Genomic DNA, 23,858 nt, shown 5'->3' on the forward strand with positions numbered 1-23,858 from the left:
TTTACTATTGCTGAAAGAAAAATTTGCATTTTTGGGGTGATAGTTATTTCTGCTGCCAGAAATCCATTGGTCAATTGGTGCTGTATCAGAGCAATAGCATCCCACTGATACCAGATGCCACTTGCAGACTTCCTGGGATTGCCATGAGACACATTCTGGGACATTACTCTTGCACCTACTCTCTGTCTAAGGTTCTGAGGAGATAAATGGTGGGTCAGTGAACAGAAATGTGGTCATTTTACAGTAGATGATCTGAATATCCTCTACAGTCAGAGCCTCTTTGGGATGGAGGGAATAGAGTGCTTCTGTCAACAATGGCTCATTGCCATTTCTTCCTTCCTCTCAGGAAGAGAGAAAACCAGCAATTCTGGCTTCCCTTTCCCTGGATACATAATAAACATGTAATGGCTCTCTCCTACCCTCTTGCCTTGAGGCGAGGCTGTATTCCTGCATTTTATTTCTTGTTGCCTGTGTAGACTTGCCTGAGTAGAATTGCAGAGTTTAAAATCATGCTTGCTTACTTTTTTTGCTCATGTTACTGAATTCTGTTAGTGTATTCTGAGTTGCACAGGGGAAAAACAGTCCCCCATTAAGCAACGGATCATATTTAGCAGACAAACAAGCAAACAAAAGAATGAGAAGCATTAGCAAAGTAAAACTTACATACTAAAAAACTTAAACCATTCATAATCCAAATAACTTTTACAGAGGCAAGAGAAACTTGCCTTAAATGACTGAGTTTTAGATAAACCTGTGTGCTGCTTCTGTTCTGACCAATTATAAACCATTGATTGTATAATGGGAGTCTGCTCAGTGTCTTTCAGTTATTGTTGATGGTGTCCTACCAGTTTTTCCAGAAGCCCATTGTCTCCACAGGCTCCATTCCCTTAGGAGTATTTTATGCCCTATTTTATATACACATTGTGTGCCAGTCTTGTACTCTGAATAAAATATTCAAGTTATTTTGTAAATGTAATTGTTATTAAATTTGGATCTCTTACCTTGAAATAGTCTCTAGTTGTCTCATGAAAATTGTAGAGTGCAGTAACTCATAGCAAGGTTGACTTTGGTTTCACCTGCTGCAGAAGGAAACCCTACACTCTAGAAATCTAGGGAGAGGATCCATGAATATTTTGTCGTCAGATGCTGCACAGGATTTTCAGAGTAACTGACACTGTTAAGATAAAACTATGCCAAATAGTTTACTATGGCAAGTTTACTTGGGTTCTAGTGCTGTGATAGTAGAAAGTTATTGTGACATTACTGGCTTGTCTGAGAGCACCTGTAGGGATGGTGTTGGGGAATACAATAGAAAAAAGGGCTCCAGGAGAAAAGTTCATGGAAAAGGTTGTTCTGATCTTTTGTTGATTGGCTAGGACACAACTGTGCTTTTATTTTTATAATTTAAATAAAAGCATTTATTAAATCAAATTATTTACCTGCTGCTGCTAAAGGGGGAACTTATTTTGCTCCATCCCTTGCATGAAATTTAGTGGGTTTTCCTCTCTGAGGAATCATTCAGGTTTATGAATAATTCTGAAACGGTACTCTCTTTTTTTTTGGCCATTTAACAGTCTGAGTCAGCTTGTCAGAGGATCATATGAATACAGAATCAGAAGGAGGATATAAGACAGCAAGGACAGCAAGTAAGGATTGTCTGTCCTTGAGCCTTTCCATAGAAAAGGCCTGTGTTTTTGTGAATGCATGAGCAATTAACCTGGAAACATGTTATATGTTCATTTTGCATTATGTATGGCCATTTCATGTTTTGTCATCACATTTACTCATAAGGTAATTACCTAAGGAAATCAAACTGTATGAACACTAAAAAATTAATATATTCATAAGATGTGTTATATTGATGTAATATTGAAATAGTAGAACTAAAACTAATAGAATCAGGTATTTTAAGCCTGGTATGGTATAAAATACCATAAATACACAATGAATCTAAAAATGGAGAAAAGAATGTTTGAGCTTTTGCTTTTGAGAGTTTTTAAGTGATTACTTGGAGACAAAAAAATCAGCAAGGAATGGTATTTTTACAGATGTTTTCTTTGTCAACTCTTTAAATTTAGTACTGATTTCAGAAGATCATTATCTCTGATGTGATCTCTAAATATTCTGGCTGGGGTTTTGCCAGCAGGAACTTTCCTAATATTATTCCATTGAATTCAAGTAGCCAAAGTTATTCATATCACTGGTCATTTTCATATATTCAAATGAACAATCGTTTCACATTTCACAAAGAACATGACACTTTGCCACAAAGGGAGGGAGAAAGCAGGGAGAGAAAGCAGATCCTGGTTCTGTTTTGAAAAGCTGTTGGTGCTTTGGATCTCTCTCTGTACAGCTTTGTGAGGGAGAACAGAAAGTTGAATGAGGCTGAGAGCTGAGATTGTGCATAAATCTGGGAGGGGGGATAGCGGGTGGTTTGTTACTTGTTTTACATATTTGATGGGGTCAGGGGTGGAGATGTTGCTGATTTTCTGGTTTTGAGGGGTTGGGGTGGTGTTGCTGATTGGCATGTTGGGGCTTTTTCCCCTGTAACATTGTGAGCAGCAGTCTGCCTTTCTAATAATCTTTGTATCATTTTATGGGTTGTTAGAGCATTTTCTCACTCCAGTTTTGATGTCAGTGTTCTTCAGAGTACCAAGAAAGTGATGAGCAACTGTGACAAAATAACAATGTAACCAGTTAAGCCTACTTTCCATGGATTTGTGTCCTCTGACCTATCTGTATTTTCACTGCAGTATCCTTGTCCCTTACAACCACCAGGATTTCACAAAATCTGTAGGAATGTAATTGTCTTACATGTCTTGCAATCTGTCAAATTTGGCTTAGTTCAGTCAGTGAGGTAACAGTGCTATTTTCCAGGAAAGAAGCTAAAATATTAGCTAAACAATAGGAAGCTTTTCCAAACTTGCTGATATTTGACATAGTTTCTTGAAAGGAGCTCCTATTTCTTATCAGCAAATTCTACGGAAAAAAAAATTACTAAATATTTTAGAAACTGGAAGGGGATGGAAAGGGTGCAGGTTCATACTAGTTTTAAATGCATCATTGGGTTCTGTCTTTAAATATATATGTACAGTGTGAATTACATCTCTATGAGCAAAGGGGAATCCCAAACATGTGAGAATGTTAATGTGTTCAAATAGCATTGTTTAAATTTCTAGTGGAAAAAGAATTAGAAAGTTCAGTCCCTTCTCTTTTGTTATCCTTCTGCATCTGTGACTTGTAACTTCTTTAATCACTTGTGTAAACACAAGAAAACTGGTTTCTAAAGTCTAGAAGTGTTATATTAGTAGCATAATTAACTTATCAATCTATTGTTCATGATTAAGATGGCTTGCATAGTGGTGATATTAAGTGTTGATTTCTTTTTGATTACTGTGTAATGCTCCAGGACTGTTGTAGTTCATTTTTAGGCATAGAAATTGAGATAATTTCCTCCAGATTGATGTTGCTGTCTTTATTTCTTGTGTAATGAGTGTGCATGCTATCACTGAATGGGGAACAATACCAAAATTATTCTGTTTTTTCTTTCTTAACCACTCTCTCCCTTGAACTTAAAGGGTTAAGATTAAAAAAAAAAGTTGTTTGTCCTAAATGTTCTTACTGAAATCCATTATGCATGAAAAGAGTCTGAGTCCATTTGCAAGACCTCTAAATGAACTCCATTCATTCTGTGCTTAGAAATGTCCATTCAGCCAGAAACAGACACAATAGTTACAACCTCATTTATTTTGCACCAGTACCAGCATATTAAAAGTGAAGGGTTTGTTGTGAAGAAGTATAGTAATTTTTCTGTGCTAGTTATATAATTTTGTAATAAAATTCCTTTAGGTTTTCGATGTTGTAAAATTGCATATATATTCTTTGCCCGTAAGTATAATGTAGTAGCGTTGCAGTCATCTAAAATTCTTAAACATTCACGAGGATTTTGAAATAGCTGTTTTGAAAACCAACTTGACTTAGCTGAATGTAGCTTGACTTAGCTTATATTGATGTAAAAGAAGTTGTAGAGACATTTATTTCTAGTTGGCTCAAAAATTAAGCCAATTAGTAATCATAATTAGTGGCTACGAAAAATAATATTTAAAGTTTTGTCTTTTAGATCAGAAACTTTGTTTATGTTTGGAAAGTAGATTATTTATGAATGTATGCCAAAATCGTGGGAATGTAGTATTATAGTTTCATCACTTTAAAATCCATGAAGTCAAGAGTTTTATTCTTGACTCCACATTTTGTTGGCCTCAAATGTAAAGTGGAAATTGTCCTTTTGTGTTTAGCAGGATGTCATGATCCTGATGTGTATGGGTGGGAGATCAGACTGTATTTTATCTTAGTTTAAATGGCTTCGAGTGTTGAACAAGACTCACTGGCTTTCCTTCTAAGATCAGGAACGAGCACAAATGATAAGCATTTAGGAAAACCTGGTTTGCCTTCCATACAAGTCGGGCTTTTCTGAGCCCTGCTCATTGCTGCTGGTTGTTAAAAGCGTGTGAGAACGTCCTGCAGCCTCCTCTGGGCGTTGCTGCCGGCTGGGCCGGGGCTCTGCGGAGCAGCACCTGCGGTGCTTTCAGTGGTGGCCTCCTCCTGCCAGCCTGGGGGGCCATTTGCAGGGGCACTTCCATAACGTGCAGGTAGTGTTTGGGCTGGAAAGAGAAGGGTAAGAGCAGGTACAAATTTCACTTTAAATAATTCTTTAACCTGGAGTCCTTTATTAGTTTATTTTGATTGAGCAGTGGCTGAAGCCCTGCTGCTGTTCAGGACTGTGCAGGGCTGTGTCTCAAGTTGGTGACGGAGCCGTTTTGTGCTGCCTCTTGTTTACAGCATGAGGGCCTTTAAGAACTAATCATCAGCTTGGAAGGAGGTGACTTTGGGAACTGACTGGAACTGGCTGAGCATTTCCTCCAACAAACTGTAGAAAATACTGTTTGTGGGAAGTGTGCAGAGTGAGGGTGAATGGGTGAGGGGCTCATGGCAGGAAAAGTAACTAACAGGAAAGGGTAAGTAGAAACATCATCCTCCTTGCTCTCAACCAGCTCTTTATCTGAAGTCCTCCTGGTGGTTGCTTTTCCTGCTGAGTCTCCTCCTTCTTCCGACCCCCTGACATGCAAAATACAGATGCAGTGAATCCCTGCACAATGACAGTAACAGGATTTTGTTACTGAAACTCCCTGCATGGCCATTCTGTAACTCTTTTGTAGGATTCCATTGTTTTGGTTACTGCTGAATGTGACATTATGTGACTGGCACCTGCACTGTGGCCCAGCCTGGGATTGTACAATGCAATAATGATTTCAAGCTCCCCAGGAGTTCAACAGAGTAAAGGTTTCAGGATATGCTTTTTGAGAAGTAGATGGTTTTGAAAGTTGGTCAGGTTTTTGGTTTTTTTTAAATATTCTAATTTGTAAATGTTATGCTTCTGTATGAAAATTAAGAAACATATACTAATTTCCCATAAAATATGTGTTTTCTCTTTGATGATTTTCAGCCTAGCACCTTGAATCACTTCTTTGCATTAAATGCTGTTGATATTTGATTTTCATGGAGTTGCTTCTGATCAGCACCAACTTCTCCTACTTCATGTATTTTCCAAGCCTAAAGATCAGTCAGTTCCCATTTCTTTACTATGAGGAAATGAAAATTAAATAAGTTTTTGTGACAATATATATTAAAAAAAAAAAAGGAAAAATTGAAAACAATGATGAAATATGCCCCTCATAATTCACTGCTGACAATTCACTTCTGCTTTTGTGTGTTTAGGTACTTCCCACCAGGGTGGCTATTCCCATGCCGCAGTGGTCCATGCCCTGCAGAAATGTGGCATTCGTCACATTGACACAGCAAAGAGGTATGGCTGTGAATCCCTCCTCCAAAGGGCCATCAGAGACAGTGGTGTGAAGCGAGAGGACCTCTGGATAACCACCAAACTGTGGCACAGTGATTATGGCTATGAAAACACAAAAAAGGCCTGCTTGGAGTCATGTGAAAGACTTGGTGTTGAATATCTTGGTATGAATCTTTACATATACATCATTTGTTGTGCTTTCCGTGGGAGTATTTGCAAAGATGAATGAATTCTGAAAAAAAATGTGTAGTACAGATGGGTCACAGAAACCAAATTCTGCCTTTATTTGCACATTTGCAGGTTTCTTGTTCTGATTGTTCTCTAGGAAGTTCACATGTGTACAATTAGGAGTACAGAGCTTTTTCTTGTTGCAAATGTTTTGCAAAGGTATTTATAATTGTTAAATTATTTGAGGAAAAACTACATCAGTTTTTTATATTTTGCTAAAATCACCCAAAACCTACAAAACAAGGATTCATAAACTTTACAGTAATATATTGGCAACAAGGTGACAAAGATGCCTGGTTTCTTCTGTGATCTGTTTTCTTTTTCTCAAGGAATGGGGGTCCTTTCTAAAAATTACCTTGTAGGCCTTTTAACTTCTTAAAATTTTGAATACTGCCTTTGGTTTGGTCTGTTTGATGGAATATTTTTTTGCAGAAAATGTTAGAAATGTTAAAAGAATTTAGAAAACTAAAATTAAAGCTTAACTAACACTGCATTTGTTAATTTGCCCTTATCATAAACTACTTGTCAAAGATGTGATGTTGTTACTCCCATACTAGACAGGCTGAATTGCAATAATGATGCAAATTAGTTCTTTGCAACAGGTCATAGGAGTGGAGGCACCTGTTAAACATGATATTTGCATATTTTAGCAATAAACAGACTTCAGTGAGGAAGTGAATTTTGCTGAATTATTAATGTATAATATTAATGGCAGCTGTGTGCTGTATTCACTGCCTTTTTTTTTGCCTGAGTATTTTACAAGGTGAACTGGGAAAAACCTGTATCTGTTAAAGACCAAGATACTTAAATGCACATCTTTGGCTCCATTCATTCTGGAAATGTATCCCTTAACTTCTCCATAGGTACAGAATAATACAAAAAGAATGAAAATTCCCTTTTGTTTGTCCTGTGCAAATGCAGGTCGCTGCATTGAGACTTTAATAAACAGAGTTTCAAGCCCTGACTTTCTCCTTTAAACTGAGAAATAACATTATTCCTGCTCTCTGTTTTCTGCTTGTTATATTTTGTTTGCTTTTTTTTTTCTTCTGCTTGCTCTGGCACTCGTGCTGAATGTTGATGAAAGGAAAACTTGACTCACTTCCAAGAAGTCATTTGCAGTGATTCCTTCTAGTACTGTAAGTTGTTCCTTTTCTCTCAGGTAGTAGATTAGAGTAGGTGCTCACACAAATACTGAGTTTCTGCTAAGCAGAAAGGTCTAAAAGAAGAAGAAAATGTCTAAGGGCAAGAAATGTACTAATGCTGTCACTATGTGAGTGAATCTTTGGAATGGCATAAACAGAATTTGTTTCTCACATGTGTTCAGAGCTGAGACTTCTTGTGCACTTATTACTAAGACCAATTTAGGAATGTTACAGCTGCCTGCACAATAGTCTCCATTCTAGTCTCCATACATTTTTCCTCATTTTTTCTATTTTTGTTTTGGTTCTTTAATGCTCTCAGCTATCTTCCCTCCTTTTTCACCTTTCTTCCAATGATGTGGAGATGTCTCAAAAATTCATAAAGCTGTTCCTGAACCACTTAGTCTGCCATGGTGACCTAAATCAATGGTGATCGGAATAAATCAGAATTCCCTGATTTCATTCTATGGTATTAACCAAGGATGTGGGGGTTCACATGTTCTATAAAGATACATAGTTTATAAAGAAAACTGAAAGGTACTAAATAATATGTATGATGTTAGATCTTTATGTTGGAGGGAAAGTTAGTAATTCAGAAGTGCAAAAAGAAAAAGCTAGAGGAGCTCTGGCAGCTAAATGTGCAGCTAAGGTCTTTGTTCCTGTTAATTTTCTGGAGGGTCCTTAGGAGTTACCCAGTCCATCCATAAAGACTGAATTAAAAACCTGAGAAGTAATCTAACAGGAATTAATAAGTCTTTGCATTATCAGCATATGGTATGTGAGCTGTTGAAAGCAGTCATGGCTTTTTAAGAGAAAATGTAAAATACTCCATGTAAAATACTTGTTATGAAGCCTTTTCAATGAACACTTTTCAGACAAGTGGAACTAGGAGAGTAGCGTTCCAGGATTTTTTTTTTTTTTTTGAGCTGGTAGATTATATATCCATGACATGATGGAAATTTGTATTATTTGTGGGCAGTGGTTGTAACAGATCTTCTCCTCCTTGCATTTTCTAAATGTGATCCTCAACCAGCAGTAACAGTAAACCAATATGGAATGGCAGCAAATTTTACAGGTTTGGCAGTAGCAGAATACATTCCTAGGGATTTAGATCCAACCTCTAAAGTAACTTCTTGAATGCTGATTTGTGGGTTACCGAATTCATAAACAATTTTATTTTCCTTTTGACCGTTCCGAGTTTGTCCCATTCAGGCAAATCTGGCCTGTCACAAATCCCCAGCTGGAGCTGGACAAATGCTCTATCAGCAGCTTCACTGTAATAGATGAACCACATGGAATGAGTGTATTATCATAATTCAGACTCTGTATTGCTTCAAAACACTTTGTAGATTGTTTCACACTGATCCTTGTTCAATAGAAGGAAACACAAAGCAAAACAAAAAGGATTCAGTGAGAAAGAAAAATACATCATATCAATATTAGGTGACTGTTGAGAAAAGCAAGGAAATATGATTCCCAGCATTAAGACAGCTGGGAAACATTGCAGAATATACTTCTGCTTTTAGGCTTAGTAGAAGGTCTGGTCTGTTTTTCATACTACTGTTTTCATACTAGGTTGGTTTTAGTCAAATATAACATTTTAAAAAATATTGTATTAAGGATTTGGCATAGAATTGCGAACTTTTATTTCCACAAAAACATCATGTTGGCTTTTAAACGTGTAAAATGGCCCTGTACTTTTCAGTTAAGAGGAAGTGTGTTGATTGTAGGTGCTGCAACCACTAAGAAGCAATAACCATTATATTTTAAATGTCTGTGTGAAAGCAACTCAAGTGTTAGTTTTAGTTTTCCTGCACCACTGTGCATTGACATTTAATGACCTTCAGGCCTCCGCTCACTGCTGCACCATTACACCCTGACTGTGTGCAAAGGATGTTTTAAAAAGCTGTTAAATATGAAACAGATTGTGAATGTTTGGAGGTTTTCTTCCTTCTTTCTCAAGTGCGTCCTGATACTGTCAATCGAGGTGGATTTTTGATTTAATATTATTTTTAAAAAATACATTGTTGGAAGGCATCTCAAGATATTGATTAGTCTTTCCCATGCCACAAGGCATAACCTTGTGTTCTCAATGAAAATGCAGTCTGTACTTAAAAACCTCCAGAGATAAAGTTATGTATTTCCTGATTACTAGAACTTTAAGCTATTTCAATCAATGATTTAAAGGTAATTTCTTGCCTCCAAAAGGAATTTGAGAGTGTTTGTGTTCTCACAGTATGCCAGGAGGGAAAATATTTTAAGTAAAAGAAAATGTGTGTGTGGGTGTAGGGTGTGAATGTGTGTACAAATAAAGATGAAATCACAGGCCTCGGTTTGTGAGGTGCTCCTTGTTGTTATTGGCCTGCAGGTGTGCTGGAAGGTTTTCTAACAGCTGCAGTAGAAGGAAGGTCCTGGCTGTGCCCGGCTGCTTCACACATGGCTGGCAGAAGGACTAGTCTGCTCTTTGTCTGTGAGATAAGGCACCTTTGCCCCACATATTCCATGAACACTTCTTGCCGTCAGGAGGATTGTGCTTGGTGATCCAGTAGATGCTTTCTAGCTCTAAATGCAAATATTTTGGAATTTGTAGTAATTTTTATTTCAATGAAAAAGCCTAAATTGAAGGAGACATAATGGGATTATATGGCCATGATGTACCTGGTAACAAAACCTTTCTAAAATAAAGGACCAACAGCTAATCTTGTTTGTATCAGAGGTCTCAGACACTGCTACAGAGAAGGGGGATGTGTTGCATTTTTTTGGATGTCCAAGGCCAGAGATCTTTCAGTTATCATATCTCTTAAAAGTCTTTTTTTGCAGAATGTTTCAGTTTCCTGAGCAGTACAATGCATCTGTGTCTGTGGAAATCCATGATGTAACTGTTTCTGTGAGCATTTCCAAACTGTGGTGTCTAACTGAACAGTCAGGCTTTTGGAGAAGTGACTGGTGGTGAAATTCTGCTGAAGTTTGATTATTTTTACTAAATGACTTTTTTTTTGCATAGTTAAGCAGTTCTTATTGGTCTGGTTTGGAGAACATAGCAAGGAGCAATTAAAAATATGTTATGCTTCCATTTTCCTGGGAGATAGGCATCAGATCTCAGTAACTTACACCTACTTACATATGACACTTGCTTTATATAAGAAAAAAAGTTTAAATACAAACATGTCAGTCTCTGTGCAGCAAGTAGCCCCAGTAGCATATATAATTTTGGATCAAAATGAACACTTGCTATTAGCAATTCCTAATGCTAATACTTTGGGTTTATGACTAATACAAATCAGTGGAAATTTTATTGGCAACAGAATGTGAGTAGTCCTGAGTTTTGCAGTAACCTAACCAAATGCTTTAATCAATATCCCAATACAAGTTTTCAGTTAATAGTCACAGAATTGATATTTATTCCAATACCATGTATTGGTATTTACTTTTAATAAATACAACTTCTTTTTTCAGAGAAATTAGTAGAGAAGTAATTATTGATAGATTGGTGATCAATAAGACTGCATGTGGATTTGCAAGTGGATTTTATGGATAAAAGGGCAAAGAGCAAGCAACTTTCTCCTTAAATGTGATACAAACCAGACGCTGCATATGATTATATATGAGTTATTATTGGCTTGTCTGAGCTATTGTATTAAAAAAGTCTAAGAGTTTAAAATTGTATTTAAATGGAATATTGATATCAGGAAGTGCAAATGTAGCTTGTGGATTTTGCGACACATCCAAAAGAATGTTTTCCTTGCTACATCTCTAATGTATTTTACTGTACATAATTCTGTCCTGTTCTGATTAGATTTTTAAGGTAAGTAAAGCATTTGCTTGTTGCAATGATGTACCAAAATTGGAGCTGGTGTATTATAAGGAGTTTCATGGTACATTTTCATCTTAAATCAAGGTTGAATTTGTATTTTTAGAGGGGGAAAGCTAATATACCACCCCACTGACACAGTAATTGTTTGTGTAGTCCTTAAATTGTGATAAAAGGGTTTTTATTTTATATTTCCCCCTTTTATCACGATTCCCAAAACAGAGGATCTGTACTTTCACAAAAAGTGCTGTAAATGAATGGATTGTTGTATCCAAAGAACAAAACACTCTTCTAATTGAAAACAGGTCAGAGTTTTTTATTTCTTAACTCTATTTGAACTGCCAGAAATGGAATATTACAAAGCACAAAGAAAATGGTACACATCTCAGTCATCTATTTATTTTCTTTTCCTGTTTTTCATCAGACTAATATATGCAGCAAAGGCCAAAACCTGTTTGACTGGGATACCTGCAGTTACCTGTTTAATCTGCAGTTGGAATTTGAATAGAAATGTAATTGTTTTCCAAGTGTCTCTACGTTTCTCCTTCAGAATGTCTAGCAGTGTCTACAAACTTGTAAAGGAGTTACAGATCTGTGATTTTTTAAAATTGAAGTCTGATTTGGAACTGAGTCCAGTACATGTACATTTTTCAGTGTATGTTGGAAGTGCTTCCTTTTCAATTGAAGCACAGTCTTGTCTTGCAGGAAGACAGCACACAAAGAGCCTCCTCACGAGGGGCAGTGGAGGGGCAGCTCTGGTCCCTTCTCTCTGGTGACTGGTGACCCAAGGAATGGCATGGAGCTGTGTCAGGGAAGGTTTAGGTTGGATGTTAGGAAAAGGTTCTATGATTCTATGAAAATTTCATCAGCAGTAAATCTTAATTGTGTTTGAAATTGTGCTAATATTCCAAAAAAAAAAGTAATAAAGCATAATTCTGTTCCCTTAAAGTATTATTTTTTAAATTTTCTTTTAAAAAATCACAAAGGCTGACATGAAACATAGACAAGAAAATTTAGACAAAAAATTTGCATAAAGAATGTGCTGTAGTTTCCAACAGAAATTCATAAGTGGAAGTGTTCTTTTGAAAGGAAAAAGACCCACTGCTGAGGTTGTATAAAATATCTGCAGAATTGTCAAATATATTTATCTTCTGTGAAATGGAAGACTTGCAGCACTTAATAAGTAGTAGTCCACTCATAATTCTAGTGACCAAAATCCTTTTGATTTAAATAGGGCTTGTTATGTGTGGAAAGTTTATTAAGTGCATATGTGACCATGAAATTCTGATTACAGTGACCTAAGCATGTGGAACATGTGCAAGTTCTGCTACCCTTAGCTGTTAATGTGATGTTGTAGAATTCATTTATTACAACTAACTGGATACATCCACTAATGGTCACTGAGTAGTGATTGGAACTATTATCATGATAACGTGTTAGGGGCCACTGGGGGGAAAATGCTGTCTCATGCGGTTTGATTATTTATTTTTGGACACTTTAATAAGCAGTCTGGTTCTGTTTCTTTTTTAGATCTTTATTTGATTCACTGGCCTGATGCACAAGTTCCAGGTAAAAGTAATCGAGAGGTCCGAGCTGAAACCTGGAGAGCAATGGAAGAGCTCTATGAGAAAGGTAATCTAATAATAAAGCCTACCTTAGAAAAAGGGATTACAGTGTGCTTTGGGATTGGGAAACTCATAGTGAGAGATGTTCAAAAATTTAATTTGAGCATACTACATGCTCATATTTCGGTGGAATTTGGGTGTGCAAGTTTCAAAAATCTCTTTGAGAATTGCAATTTGCAATTAGCAATTTGGTCCTGCTTGTACATAATATGTTGTCAGATTGTGTCCATGAGATTAATAATGGTGTGCTTACTTTTTTGAGGAAACCTACTGCTTCATTGAAATCTCTATGCCACCACAGAACACCATTGAACACTACAGAATGTCTTTGTAGTAACCTCCTTTTTAAGTATAAATCATGCCAAGTTTTGTCTCCTTTAGTTTTTTTTTAATATATAACTGTATGATGCCATTTTCCAATTTATCTGATGTTGTAGTATTTTATAACTGCATTTGTGTTTTGAAAGACAAAATAAAGTGTCTAGATAAGGAACAAATACTCAACTGCAGATTCTTTGGTACTTACTTCTGGAAAGAATTTTCAAAGAATGGAGCTACTCAGGTTTGGATAATTCACTTTGATATTCAGTGCACAGCAAACTTCATTTTATGATCATAGCTATAGGAAGACTAGGCTGTAGATTTAAGAAGTGAATTTTGCTCCTGAAGTATGCAGAATTATTAGAAATTATGTGAGAGAAGATCCTGTCATGCCATTCTTGGGCCATGTGGACCCCACTGTGTACAGCTTCAGAGAAGTTCCACAGGAGGGGAGAAGACTTCTTGGGTAAAGTAATCCATCCACTGACCCAGAGCTACTGAACCAGTGATTGCAGCAGGGGAGTTGTACAAAGGCTGTCTGTCACTACCAGCTTTACCAGAGCCTCTTACACTTCAATTCTTCTTTCACTTTTGCTGGCCCTCTGCAAACACAGAAGTAAATGATCTTTGATATCTCTTTTGTTCTTTTTATATTAGAGCATAAGGGAAGTTGCTAAAAGTGTTTTCTACCATGTAAGACATTACAATATTCAGTTTTTAAAGAAGTGCTTCACTGACATAGTATTTCAAAACATGAATAACACTTACATCCAAAGATGGATCATTCCACAATGCATTTCACCTTTTCCACTGTGAAGGTTTTTTCTGATGAGTATTTAAGTTACTGCATGCTATTTGTGCCTAGATATGCCATCCTAATTTGCTGCAAACAGGTTGTATTTTCCACATTCTATTATTATTCCTATCCTATGGGATTTATTCTGCTTTTATACGCATCTTTGTGATCTCTTCTGTCTTACAGGATCTTTCTTTGTCTGTATCTTCCTAATGGAAAAGGCTATGAGCAATTCCGTGATCTTTTAATAAAAGTCACTGTTGTGACGAACTCTCTGTGTGTGGAGACACAAGGCTTGACTCCATTTCAGAAGGCTGGTTTATTATGTTAAATATTATACTAAAATATTACATTAAAACTATACTAAAAGAACAGAGAGAACAGAGAGATCTGAACGTTACAAAGGACAAGAATAGAATAGAATGCATAACAAAATCTTGTGACTGCTCACAGCCTTGGCACAGGTGGCTGTGGTTGGGCATCAGGTGAAAACAATCCACATGGACCAATGGAAGATGCACCTGTTGCATTCCACAGCAGCAGACAGTTATATTGTTTACATTTCTCTCCTGAGGCCCTCCGCTCCTCAGGAGGGGAAAAATCCTAGGAAAGGATTTTTAATAAAATATCATAGCTACAAGTCACTGGAAATACTATTGCTCTTTTCACAAACAGAGGGGAAAATTGCTTTTTGTCTTTGTCCCTATGCATGATACCTCTTCAAAGACAGCTCATGCTAGATTTTTTTTTTCCTGTGGTTGCGTTTCTTCAATTTTTTTTCAATTTCTGTGTTGCTACTTTCAGTCTTTTTCTGAATTTAAGCATTCTGTAGACTCATGAATCATTTAGCTGAGGAAAATTTTCCAGCTCTGGTTGTTGAAATTACCTAAATTACCTCAGATCATTTACAGGGGAAGGAAAATTTAATGGCCTGGTTGAATCAAGTGCCTTAGAACCTCAACTTCCACACTTTTGCTTTAGGGGATACAGATTCTGGATCTCCTGACCATAACTATGTGTTCCTGAAATGACACGCAGATGTTAACCACTCTGGAGTTGGAAATGCAATGATTCCTGAGCAAAATGTTAAATAATTTGTTTGCATGGTTAACCACTAGATTTTCCACTGAAGATTAAACACTTGCTGCATATCTTTGTGACTTGCTATGTGTTACGTGAGCAACATGGTTTAAATTGAATGTAGGATTTGGTCAAAATCCTAACTGGTGGAAAAGAATAAAATCTTCATTGATTAGGGGAAGAAATTAAAAGTTCTATGAACAAGGGAGTTCTTTGTCTTCTCTGAACTTGACATTAGTCCAGGTAGTCATTGGTTTGTGTTTGGAGTTTTGCTACTTGAGGCTCTGGCCTCAAGTGTCTTCCCACCCAGCTACCTGAGGAGAGACAGAGCTTCTGGGTCTGTGCCCAGTCTAGGTCAGTGTGCACTAATTTAAAAGACCATGTGCTCAGATAATATAAACTTTGTGTAACAAATTTTAAAAAAAATCTGAATATTTGTCAGAATTATTAAAATACATATTTTAGGAAGCAGAAATCTTTCATAAAGAATTAAACAAAACTTTATACTATACTGAGTCTGATTTTCATAAACTCTCAAGTACCTCTGGCTGTAGAGGATTTATTGTTGCAGGTTTATTGCTATATGAAGGCTGCAGGTGCCAATGAACTTGGTGTAGAATTGGTAGATGTGCTTTCACTGAGATGTGTAGGCATCCTCGTTTACTGTTTCTTAATCTGTAGCTGCTTAGTAATGCTTCTTTTATGTACTGCTAATGCAGGTTTGGAGTTGAGCTGTAACATCAGAATATCATCATAAATAGAAAGTAGTACTTTCAAGTGATGAGAGAGATCCTTTGCTGTCACTGAATAATCCCCTCTCTGGTTTACCACTGTTTTTGTATTTCGTCAAAGGGGATTTGAGGTTAGCATTTTGTGAAAGACTCTTTTGTCCTGATATGATGTGAACTGGAATTATGAACGATTTAAAATGAGAATCTGAGTAGTGTTTGTTTGGGATCTGGTTACCCTCTCCAGTGGACTGTTCACCGTACTGAAGTTTTGGGCTGCACTGCTTGGATCCAACGTGCTTTGGAAGCTGAAGGGAATCTGGTTACTGCCCCAAGGCTGGAGACTCAGGAGCACTTGAAAGAAGGTTTCATGTTTTAGCACTCTTCCCTGTGCTTGGATTCACTGTTCAACTGCCTCAGGCGACTGAGCAGCTATCTCAAGATCACACTTCAGGTTAAAAACAATTTCCCAGAATCCTGAGGGGTACCACGAGAGATACAAGACCATGCCCAAAAATACTCCTAGGGATTCTAAAGCCATTGTTGTCTTTTACTGTAACAGTATGACATACTACATTAATTATCTGTATTAAAATAACACACCCTGGAAGTTATACTTTCTTCAGCTGTTTTAATCCCTCTGAATTGCATCAGGAACATGGTCCTGTGTCTTTCTTCTTTGCCCTTGAGCTAGGGAGTCTTTGGCTAAATATGCTTATCTTTTTCTCCTGGCTAAATCCTTCAGTAGATTTTTAGAGTCCATTGAATGTTCAACTTGCATCTTTCCCTCTTTAACCTGAAATTTGTATATTCACACCCTCCATCTTCTCTTGCTACAAAGGCAAGATTATACTTTTAGTTTGTTTTTGTAGTATTCCTATTGTACAGACAGAGCCAAGTCATTAAAGTTGCTGGTTTTCATTAATATCTTTCCAGGGAAAAATGTGATAGAGTCCTGGTCAGCAAAGGTAGGTAGATATTTATGGTGGTATCCAAGGCAGTTGTATCATTCCATACTATGAATCAGACAGATTTTATCTACATTTCCCCAAATCATACAGAAAGTGTTAGAATGCTTCCTTCTCATAGTGATGAATTACAACACTGCTTTATTCATGAGACCTTCATGTGCTGATGAAGGAAGAATTCAGTTCAGAGATTTCTGTTTTGTCTTGCAGTCTGTGTCTTCCATGTCTTCAGACCTGGGATTTGCATGCACTTAGGCTTGACCTTGCTTCCAGAAGGAATTGTGCCAACTCTTAGAGTAGCTTTGTAGCTTGGGGATCAGAATTCTGCACCTGGTCTTGGTATTCAGCCCCAGTGATCAGAAATTTTTTTAATGAACAACCTCCTGAGGAGCTTCTGTTGATAAGCTATTGCAACTTCTTAATGTTGAGAGTTAAGAACAAATGGCAAAGGAGAATTATTTTCTTTACTGGTTTTAGAATTTTTGTAGGTACCTAAAAATATAAAATAATGAATTTGGAATGAAATTTAGAATAGTGTTTACCTGCACTAAAAACTGCCATTAAAAATCCTGTGTGACTTCTGATAGACCAAACTGATAGCTCTCTATTTGTAGCAGAAAAGATCTTGTTGCTAAACTGGCTTCTACTCGCTCAGGAAAACATAGTTTTAATAATTAGTTTATTTAAATGCTGTTAAATTCTTTTTTTTATTATTATTGTTATCTTCTCTGACTTGTTAATCTGGTGCAGTTTGACTGGAGCTGTTTCACAGAGCCAGATGACTCAGGTCACAGAGTGGAGAAGACTCTATCTGTGCTGCAGTGCTGAGAGGCAGAGAATTCCAGACCTTTGTTCAATAGCCTGTATTTGTGTTTTCCTTTAAATAGTTATGGGATAAACACTGCTGAGGGAAAAGGGAGGAAAAAAATACTAAAACTTGGTCAGTGAGACATTTGCGCATAATAACTGGTTATTTCTGTTGTAACAGCTGAAATCAACTAGAGTGCTTGTAATATCAAGGCTATGGTTTAAATTTTTGTGGTCTCGAAATGGTCCTTTTGTGGAATTATCTTCTCCAGTACCTCAGAACAGAAGCCAGACTGCCTACAGAATCCATTCCAAGATACATACATTGAGTCATATATTCCCTTGACAGCTGCAACATTCCTGTGTAGGCATTTGTCGGCTGGCAGATGAAAGCAGGATGGCAAACTGCTCTGACATGGGGAATAGTCACTGCATGTGCTCCCTGGTAATTGGGCTGTTCCTAGCAAAGTGACCCTTTCCATAAGCAGTGTCTCTGATGACCTTGATTTTGGCATTGTGGCTAGCCCATCATCTCAGCAAGCTTTTCATACACACACGCGCATCATTACTCGTCCCTCTGTCTAAAACTGCTGGGAAGAACGAGGGCTTCCAGCCAGGGCTTTTGCTTGAAGTTGGCAAGAGTAGTACTGTGGTGGTTGTTGTTCAGATCCCACTGGAACTCACTGCCATTTTACTAAAATGGTTTGCTTATCTTTTTAATGTGTAGCAGTGCAGCTTCTGCTGACATGAAATACTCTTCCTCGCATCAAAAATTCCTTGATGTGTCTTGACATATGTTTTTGTTATGATTATATTTGTGATTTGAAGAGAGTCTCATAAGTAAGAGAAATTGTTTAGCCATGTAACTTTGTTCTTGGAAAAAAGTTGGTTTTTTTAAAATTCCAAGTGAGAGGAGATATCTAGTCAACCTTAGTATTCTTACCATCTTCATTGCTGGGTGTAGACCAGTTCAGTCATCATATTTTCTTCCTCCATTTTCTATCCGTTCTTAAAAGTAGGAGGGAAAAAGGTTCAGTGAACCAAATACAGCTTTTATGCAGATGGTACAAATTTCTAGCACATCCTTTTCTAGGTGACATATTCTGATTTAAGTCTGTGTGATGAACACCTGAAAATTCAAACTGTTGTGTTACTGCTCCACAAAATGTTTGCCTCAAGTATGTTTATGGTGGTAGAATTTATATGTGAATGTCTGCTCAGAAGTTGCACTGATGTTTTAATAAGCAAAAGCAACTTACTTGCCTAGAAACAGCTCTTTTTCACGTTGATATTCTGTATGCTACATGAGGATGTCTTGTGGGTTGTTATTGTGAGAAGCACAGTTCAGAAATGTGTTTTCATGGGGAGGTGGTTGCAGAGGGGTGAGGATTTTGGTTTTGCACCACACCCTTCTCATCAGATAAGACAGCAATAAAGACACGGGGAAAAAAATATTATACATATTTATGTTAAAGATCATAGAGAAACCTTCATAATTTTAGTATCTTATTTAAAAATAAGAAATTACCATAGAAAAAGTTTTTTTGGTGCAGATGGAAAATTGAGAATTAATCTAAAATTACATTAATATCTGTGCTCATGTTTGGCTCATTTTTCTTTCTTAATGTCAGTGGGTAATTCTAAGAGTAAAAATAAACCTTCAGATTACTTTTGTTTCTTGACTTATTGTAGTGTATGGTTTATGCCTTTTCTGCTAGCAAGTGAATCTTTTTTGTCACAACTGTAAATAAGCAAGCTAAGCAAAATGATTTAAAGCAAATATTCAGAGTTGTGTTCCCATACAGATGTGCCAAGAGGTCCCAGCGTGAGTACAAGAATTCTTGTAAAGAAGGCAATGTTGAAATATCTTTCAAAGGAAAGTCCTTGAGCAAAATAACTTTTTTTTCTCAATAAATAACGTACATGATTGTGGGAAAGGCATAATTTATCTATTTTGCATATGATGAAGCAAAGCCTTAGATTTTTAACTATTTTAAATCAGTATTGATTTATTAACATCAGTTAGGTTGCTGTTATTCATACCACTTGGGAATCATTATCCTCTCTGATACAGAAGTCCAAAAAGTATTCCAGTTCAGGAAACCATGCCATCATATTTATAGGGGGAACAAACTATTTAGAATGTATATCTATTCTAATGTATCTTACCTATGTGCTGTCTGTAATACCTCCAAAGTGCTACTTTTAGGGGTACATATTCTATTCTATTACATAGCTGAGTTGCTGATAATTTTGATCACATTTTCAAGTCACAGTGTTTGGTAGCATTATTGAATAAGGTATGGTGGGGTTGATTTTGTCCCATGTAGGGGGATTGGGTTTTTTTATCTGGTCTGGTTTGTAGTGTCAACTGTAAGGATAAAAACATGTCAACATAACTAAAATAACATTGCATTGAAGTAGTTAGAATGAGCAGCCAGGGTCAGAGACAGTGTGCATTAAGGCAGTACTATGCTGCGTTATGCTGTTTGGTTAGCCCTTTAACAGTTGTGGAAGCTGACTGCTTGGAATGAGTTTTCAGTCAGGAAGTTAACAATTGGACTTCTGCTCATGCCTGTTCTCTTGTTGTCCTCATAGTTTATCACGGTTCACAGGTGACGTGTAGCAGGAGCGATGGTCACAGAATCGCAGACAAGCACCTGTACTGTGGCAGTGAATAGGCTAAAAAGAAATCCTTTGGAAGAGAAAGTACAATGTCTGTATTTGCAGTTTTGCCACAGTCTTCCTGTGTGTCTCAGAGAGGGGCACGTAGCCTTCTAGTGTCTGTGTGCTTTAGCCTGTGCTGTGGGAACACGTGTTATTTCACAGATTTAGAAGTTAATTCCTCATTGATTCTGTCTAAGAGTAGTCTGTTTTATTTATCAAGGCTTTGGCTTTTAGTCTGCATGTTGGGCACACTAAGCCTACAGCTTTGATTTAACAAGTTATGCTGAAATGAAATCTTGTAGGGTTTCTATGTGTAGTGCAATTTACACCCAGCATGCGTATCAGAGAGAATGTGGACCTTTCCAACCTGTGCAACCTTGTTAATAAAGATACAGTGACTGCAGTTGACCTCTTGTGAAAAGTAGATCCATTTGTGTTTTTATTCTGTGGCCTGAATAGAAGATATAACAGAATGGGCACTGTTCACTTGACGTGGGAATTCTCCCTTGCTCTGACTCATGTAGAGCAGCAGGGAGGGGGAGGAAAATGGGCTCCAAAAACCTGGTATCCAGTTTTATAATTTACAAAATCTTTTTGATTTGAACTTTGTACATTTAATATTCCAGAGGGTATTTGGAAGTTTGATAAAAGTCTGTGGTAGTGCTGGAGAAAGATAAGGCTCACTATTGTACTAAAACAGGGTTGTGGTGCCAAGACAGTATATTTATGCTTTTCTGTTGCAGGACTAACAGTGCCCATCAAACTTTGTATAATTTGGTATTATGCAGAGTAAAGATAAAAATACCCACTCTTTCTCTAAGTTGCAATACAAAATACTTTAAGCTTAATACTCAACTATATTGCAAACCAGTCCATTAACATGATATAGTGTTTCACAGTAGCTGGGAGAAATACAGTGTGGTGAAATTACCAATGTGTTGGGGGCCAAGATTTTTTTGTGGAGAATAAAAAAGATCCTTACTTCTTTCCCCATTATAATCAACTGTTATTTTGCCCATATGTTTTCTGATGTGTCTTGCAGAGTTTCATGATAGGCTTTCAAAGCTGGATGAAATTTTCTGTTCCAGCATTGTGGTCAGTCAGTTTTTAGCATGCATAAAGGAACCAGTGTTCCTACGTTTTTCTTTGAGCCTGTGAAGTCAGAGTGGCAAGGAATAGAACAAAGCCTCAGAAGATATAACAGGAGCCTTTGGGAGCTAATGGGGAATTACAAACTCTTTGTTTATTGCACCTGGCACTTTCTCAAAATGTGCTTCATAAGGGCCAGACCAATCATTTACTTAAGCAGATAAGGAGGGTGCTTTCTCTCCCTGAGTCAAAGCTCTCTAGGTTTGTAAATAAGACAGTACAAATGTATATTTTAAGAGTACTTTTTAGAGACATTATCGCTAATATATTGCAAACTTTTACCTCAGGCAACCTGAACTTCAGGACTAGTTAAAATGGTTAAGTTAAAAAGAAGCATGGACTTCAAAACCACCTGCAATCACAACAGCTATAGCAACGTGTATCTTGCCTGAATTGTCTGAAATGAGATTTTTAAAGCATTCAAAACAGGCAATAAATTGGGGGAAAAAAAAAGAAAAGAAAAAAAAAAAAAAAAAAAAAAAAAGCCTGCCCCCATTTTCCAGAGCATTCTGGTGTTTTTGAGGAGACCCATGGCAGGAGCTCTGGGGAGCTTACCTCTGTTGGTGCCCCATGAGAGAGGAAATATAAGGAAATGTGTCCCCTGCATCTCCCAGGTTGTTTCAAGGCAATGAGTCAGGACCATTTTTTCACAAGTTTCTCAATATGCATGTTTTTTATTTCTACTGCTGATATAATTCCATGGATCTTGTGTGATAGACATAGTCACATAGTCACAAGTGTCAATCTGTCACATAAGGCCCAGGAGCTAACCAGACCGTCTGTTTCTTATCCGTCTTTTGTTAAATCTTCATTCTTCTGAATTAATCCAGAAGATGTAAATATGGAAATAATTCTGTATAATCCTCTTCTTAAAGGCAGTCTTTCTGAGATTTGGACAATGCAGAGCAACTGTGTTAATCTTCCATCAGGCAAAAGGAAGCAATTCTCTAGAGCAGATTCCATTGACTGATTGTTCAAATTTAAGCTCTATTTTCCAGTGTTTTGAATTCATGTTTCCATCATGCATTGAAATAAGATTTTTTTAATACAGTTAGACTGAGCAATTGTTTAATTACTATTTGTATTTTATATTGCAATTTAATGCAAAAGTCAAAACACTTTAACTGTCATATAGTGAACTGTAACTAACACCAAACCAATGGATTTGAAATGAAGGATTCTAAATTCACCAAGTCTATATTTAATGAAACTGAAATATTTTAAGTGTATTCCCTTAAAAAAAATTCCCTTAAGAAAATACTGGTTTTATAAAACCATTGAAATTCGAATTATTTCTCTGTTTTCTGGGAGAATGTTTACTTTCTTGGCAGTTTTGAATTAAGCTTTCTGTGGGACATCGCTCTGAACACATGAATGCTGTAATACTGATTTTAGGAATCATTTTAGTAGGAATGACTCAGATGACTTTTAATGCAAAACATAAATAACCTGAAATTTCTTGATGGGAAATCTAACATGATGGAACAGACTTCAAAGTCTCCTGTGAGAAATATGCTAGAAGCAAAACATCTTCGAGTACACTGTAGGGGAAAAAAATGGAGGGTTTTTGTGGAAATGTACTATTTCATGTCTGTGACTTAATTTTGTTTTATTTCAACTTGAAATGAAAGCTTTATTCTTCAAGGGCAATAATGGCATGTTTTTGTAACTCCTTAGCTTTCAACAATAGTGTATAATATTTCGGTTCACCATTGTGTTAAAACTGTGTTTTTCTGACTGCTGTGGCATAATGATTTATTAGTGTTGACACTCTAGGGTTGTTTGTCAAAAGCTCAGCTTTTGCTCCTTCTGGCAGATTACATACAAATTATGTAAATCACTATAATGCTGGTTTTTAACCTAATTATGTTATACATCATGAACAATGGTATATTCTGCAAGGGAAAGGCATCTGGAATTTTAGTTGTTAATATATTTTTTCTTCTTTTGGTATTCCACGAAAGAAGCACATTGAGAAGTGATTGAATGTGTGCAGGTTTTTTTGCTACAGCTTATGCTTTAGCTTATGCTGCAAAAATATGTGAAAGCTGATTTTTTTTTTTTAGAACTCTAACAATCTGTTTATACAAATTAGCAGTAAGCTGTAACTTCACTTACAGAATTTCACAGAGGACTAGAAAAATATGATTTCTTTTTTTTTGTATATAGATACAGACATGTCTATGCATTTTATACAATTGGTCTGCTCAAATAAATACTGGATTAACAACAGTGATCAGACTTCTGTGTTCACACACAGAGACAGACTTTCCGTCTGTAGCATTACAAACTGAAATGTAGCTCAAGTCAATGCAGACAAAGTTCAAATACTGAAGAAATTAGCCTGAGCCACAGAGTGCACAGCCTAAGGAGACCCCTGCTAGCCTAGCCCCAGCTGCCTTCCTTGCCAGCTGTGCTTAGCAAAGCAAAAGGACCAAACTATCCCAGATGGGTCAGGGCTGAGGGGTGGTGGCAGGCCAGGACTGGGAGTTGGCTTTTATCATATCTGAGGTTTGAAGGAAGACATCTGATTTCTGGCCTGTCAGCTCTTAATTTGCACACACACATGCGCACTTGAGGTTTGTTTAAAAAATAGCCTTCATATCACCTAGGTCCCATTTGACTTCATTTGCTTGTCAACAGGAGCTGAGAAATCTAGCTACATTTTTAACCTTCATA

The 23,858-nt window shown here is 36.9% G+C and overlaps 1 protein-coding gene across 2 annotated transcripts in view; it reads left to right on the plus strand.

Moving 5' to 3' along the window:
- The window catches only part of LOC121345233 (uncharacterized oxidoreductase ZK1290.5-like), a 45,033-nt gene that overhangs the window by 7,296 nt on the left and 13,879 nt on the right, over positions 1 to 23,858 (plus strand). The window contains exons 2-4 of one of the 2 annotated variants that reach the window (XM_041421906.1): positions 1,575 to 1,646; positions 5,776 to 6,024; positions 12,569 to 12,670. In XM_041421906.1, coding sequence (XP_041277840.1) covers positions 1,601 to 1,646; positions 5,776 to 6,024; positions 12,569 to 12,670 — 397 coding nt within the window. In that variant the 5' untranslated portion in view covers positions 1,575 to 1,600. The remainder of the gene's footprint in view (positions 1 to 1,574; positions 1,647 to 5,775; positions 6,025 to 12,568; positions 12,671 to 23,858) is intronic. The other variant, XM_041421907.1, reaches the window with a different exon arrangement.

Source organism: Onychostruthus taczanowskii, unplaced genomic scaffold, assembly GCF_017590055.1.
Source record: "Onychostruthus taczanowskii isolate IOZ18803 unplaced genomic scaffold, ASM1759005v1 scaffold7, whole genome shotgun sequence".
Lineage (NCBI taxonomy): Eukaryota > Metazoa > Chordata > Aves > Passeriformes > Passeridae > Onychostruthus > Onychostruthus taczanowskii.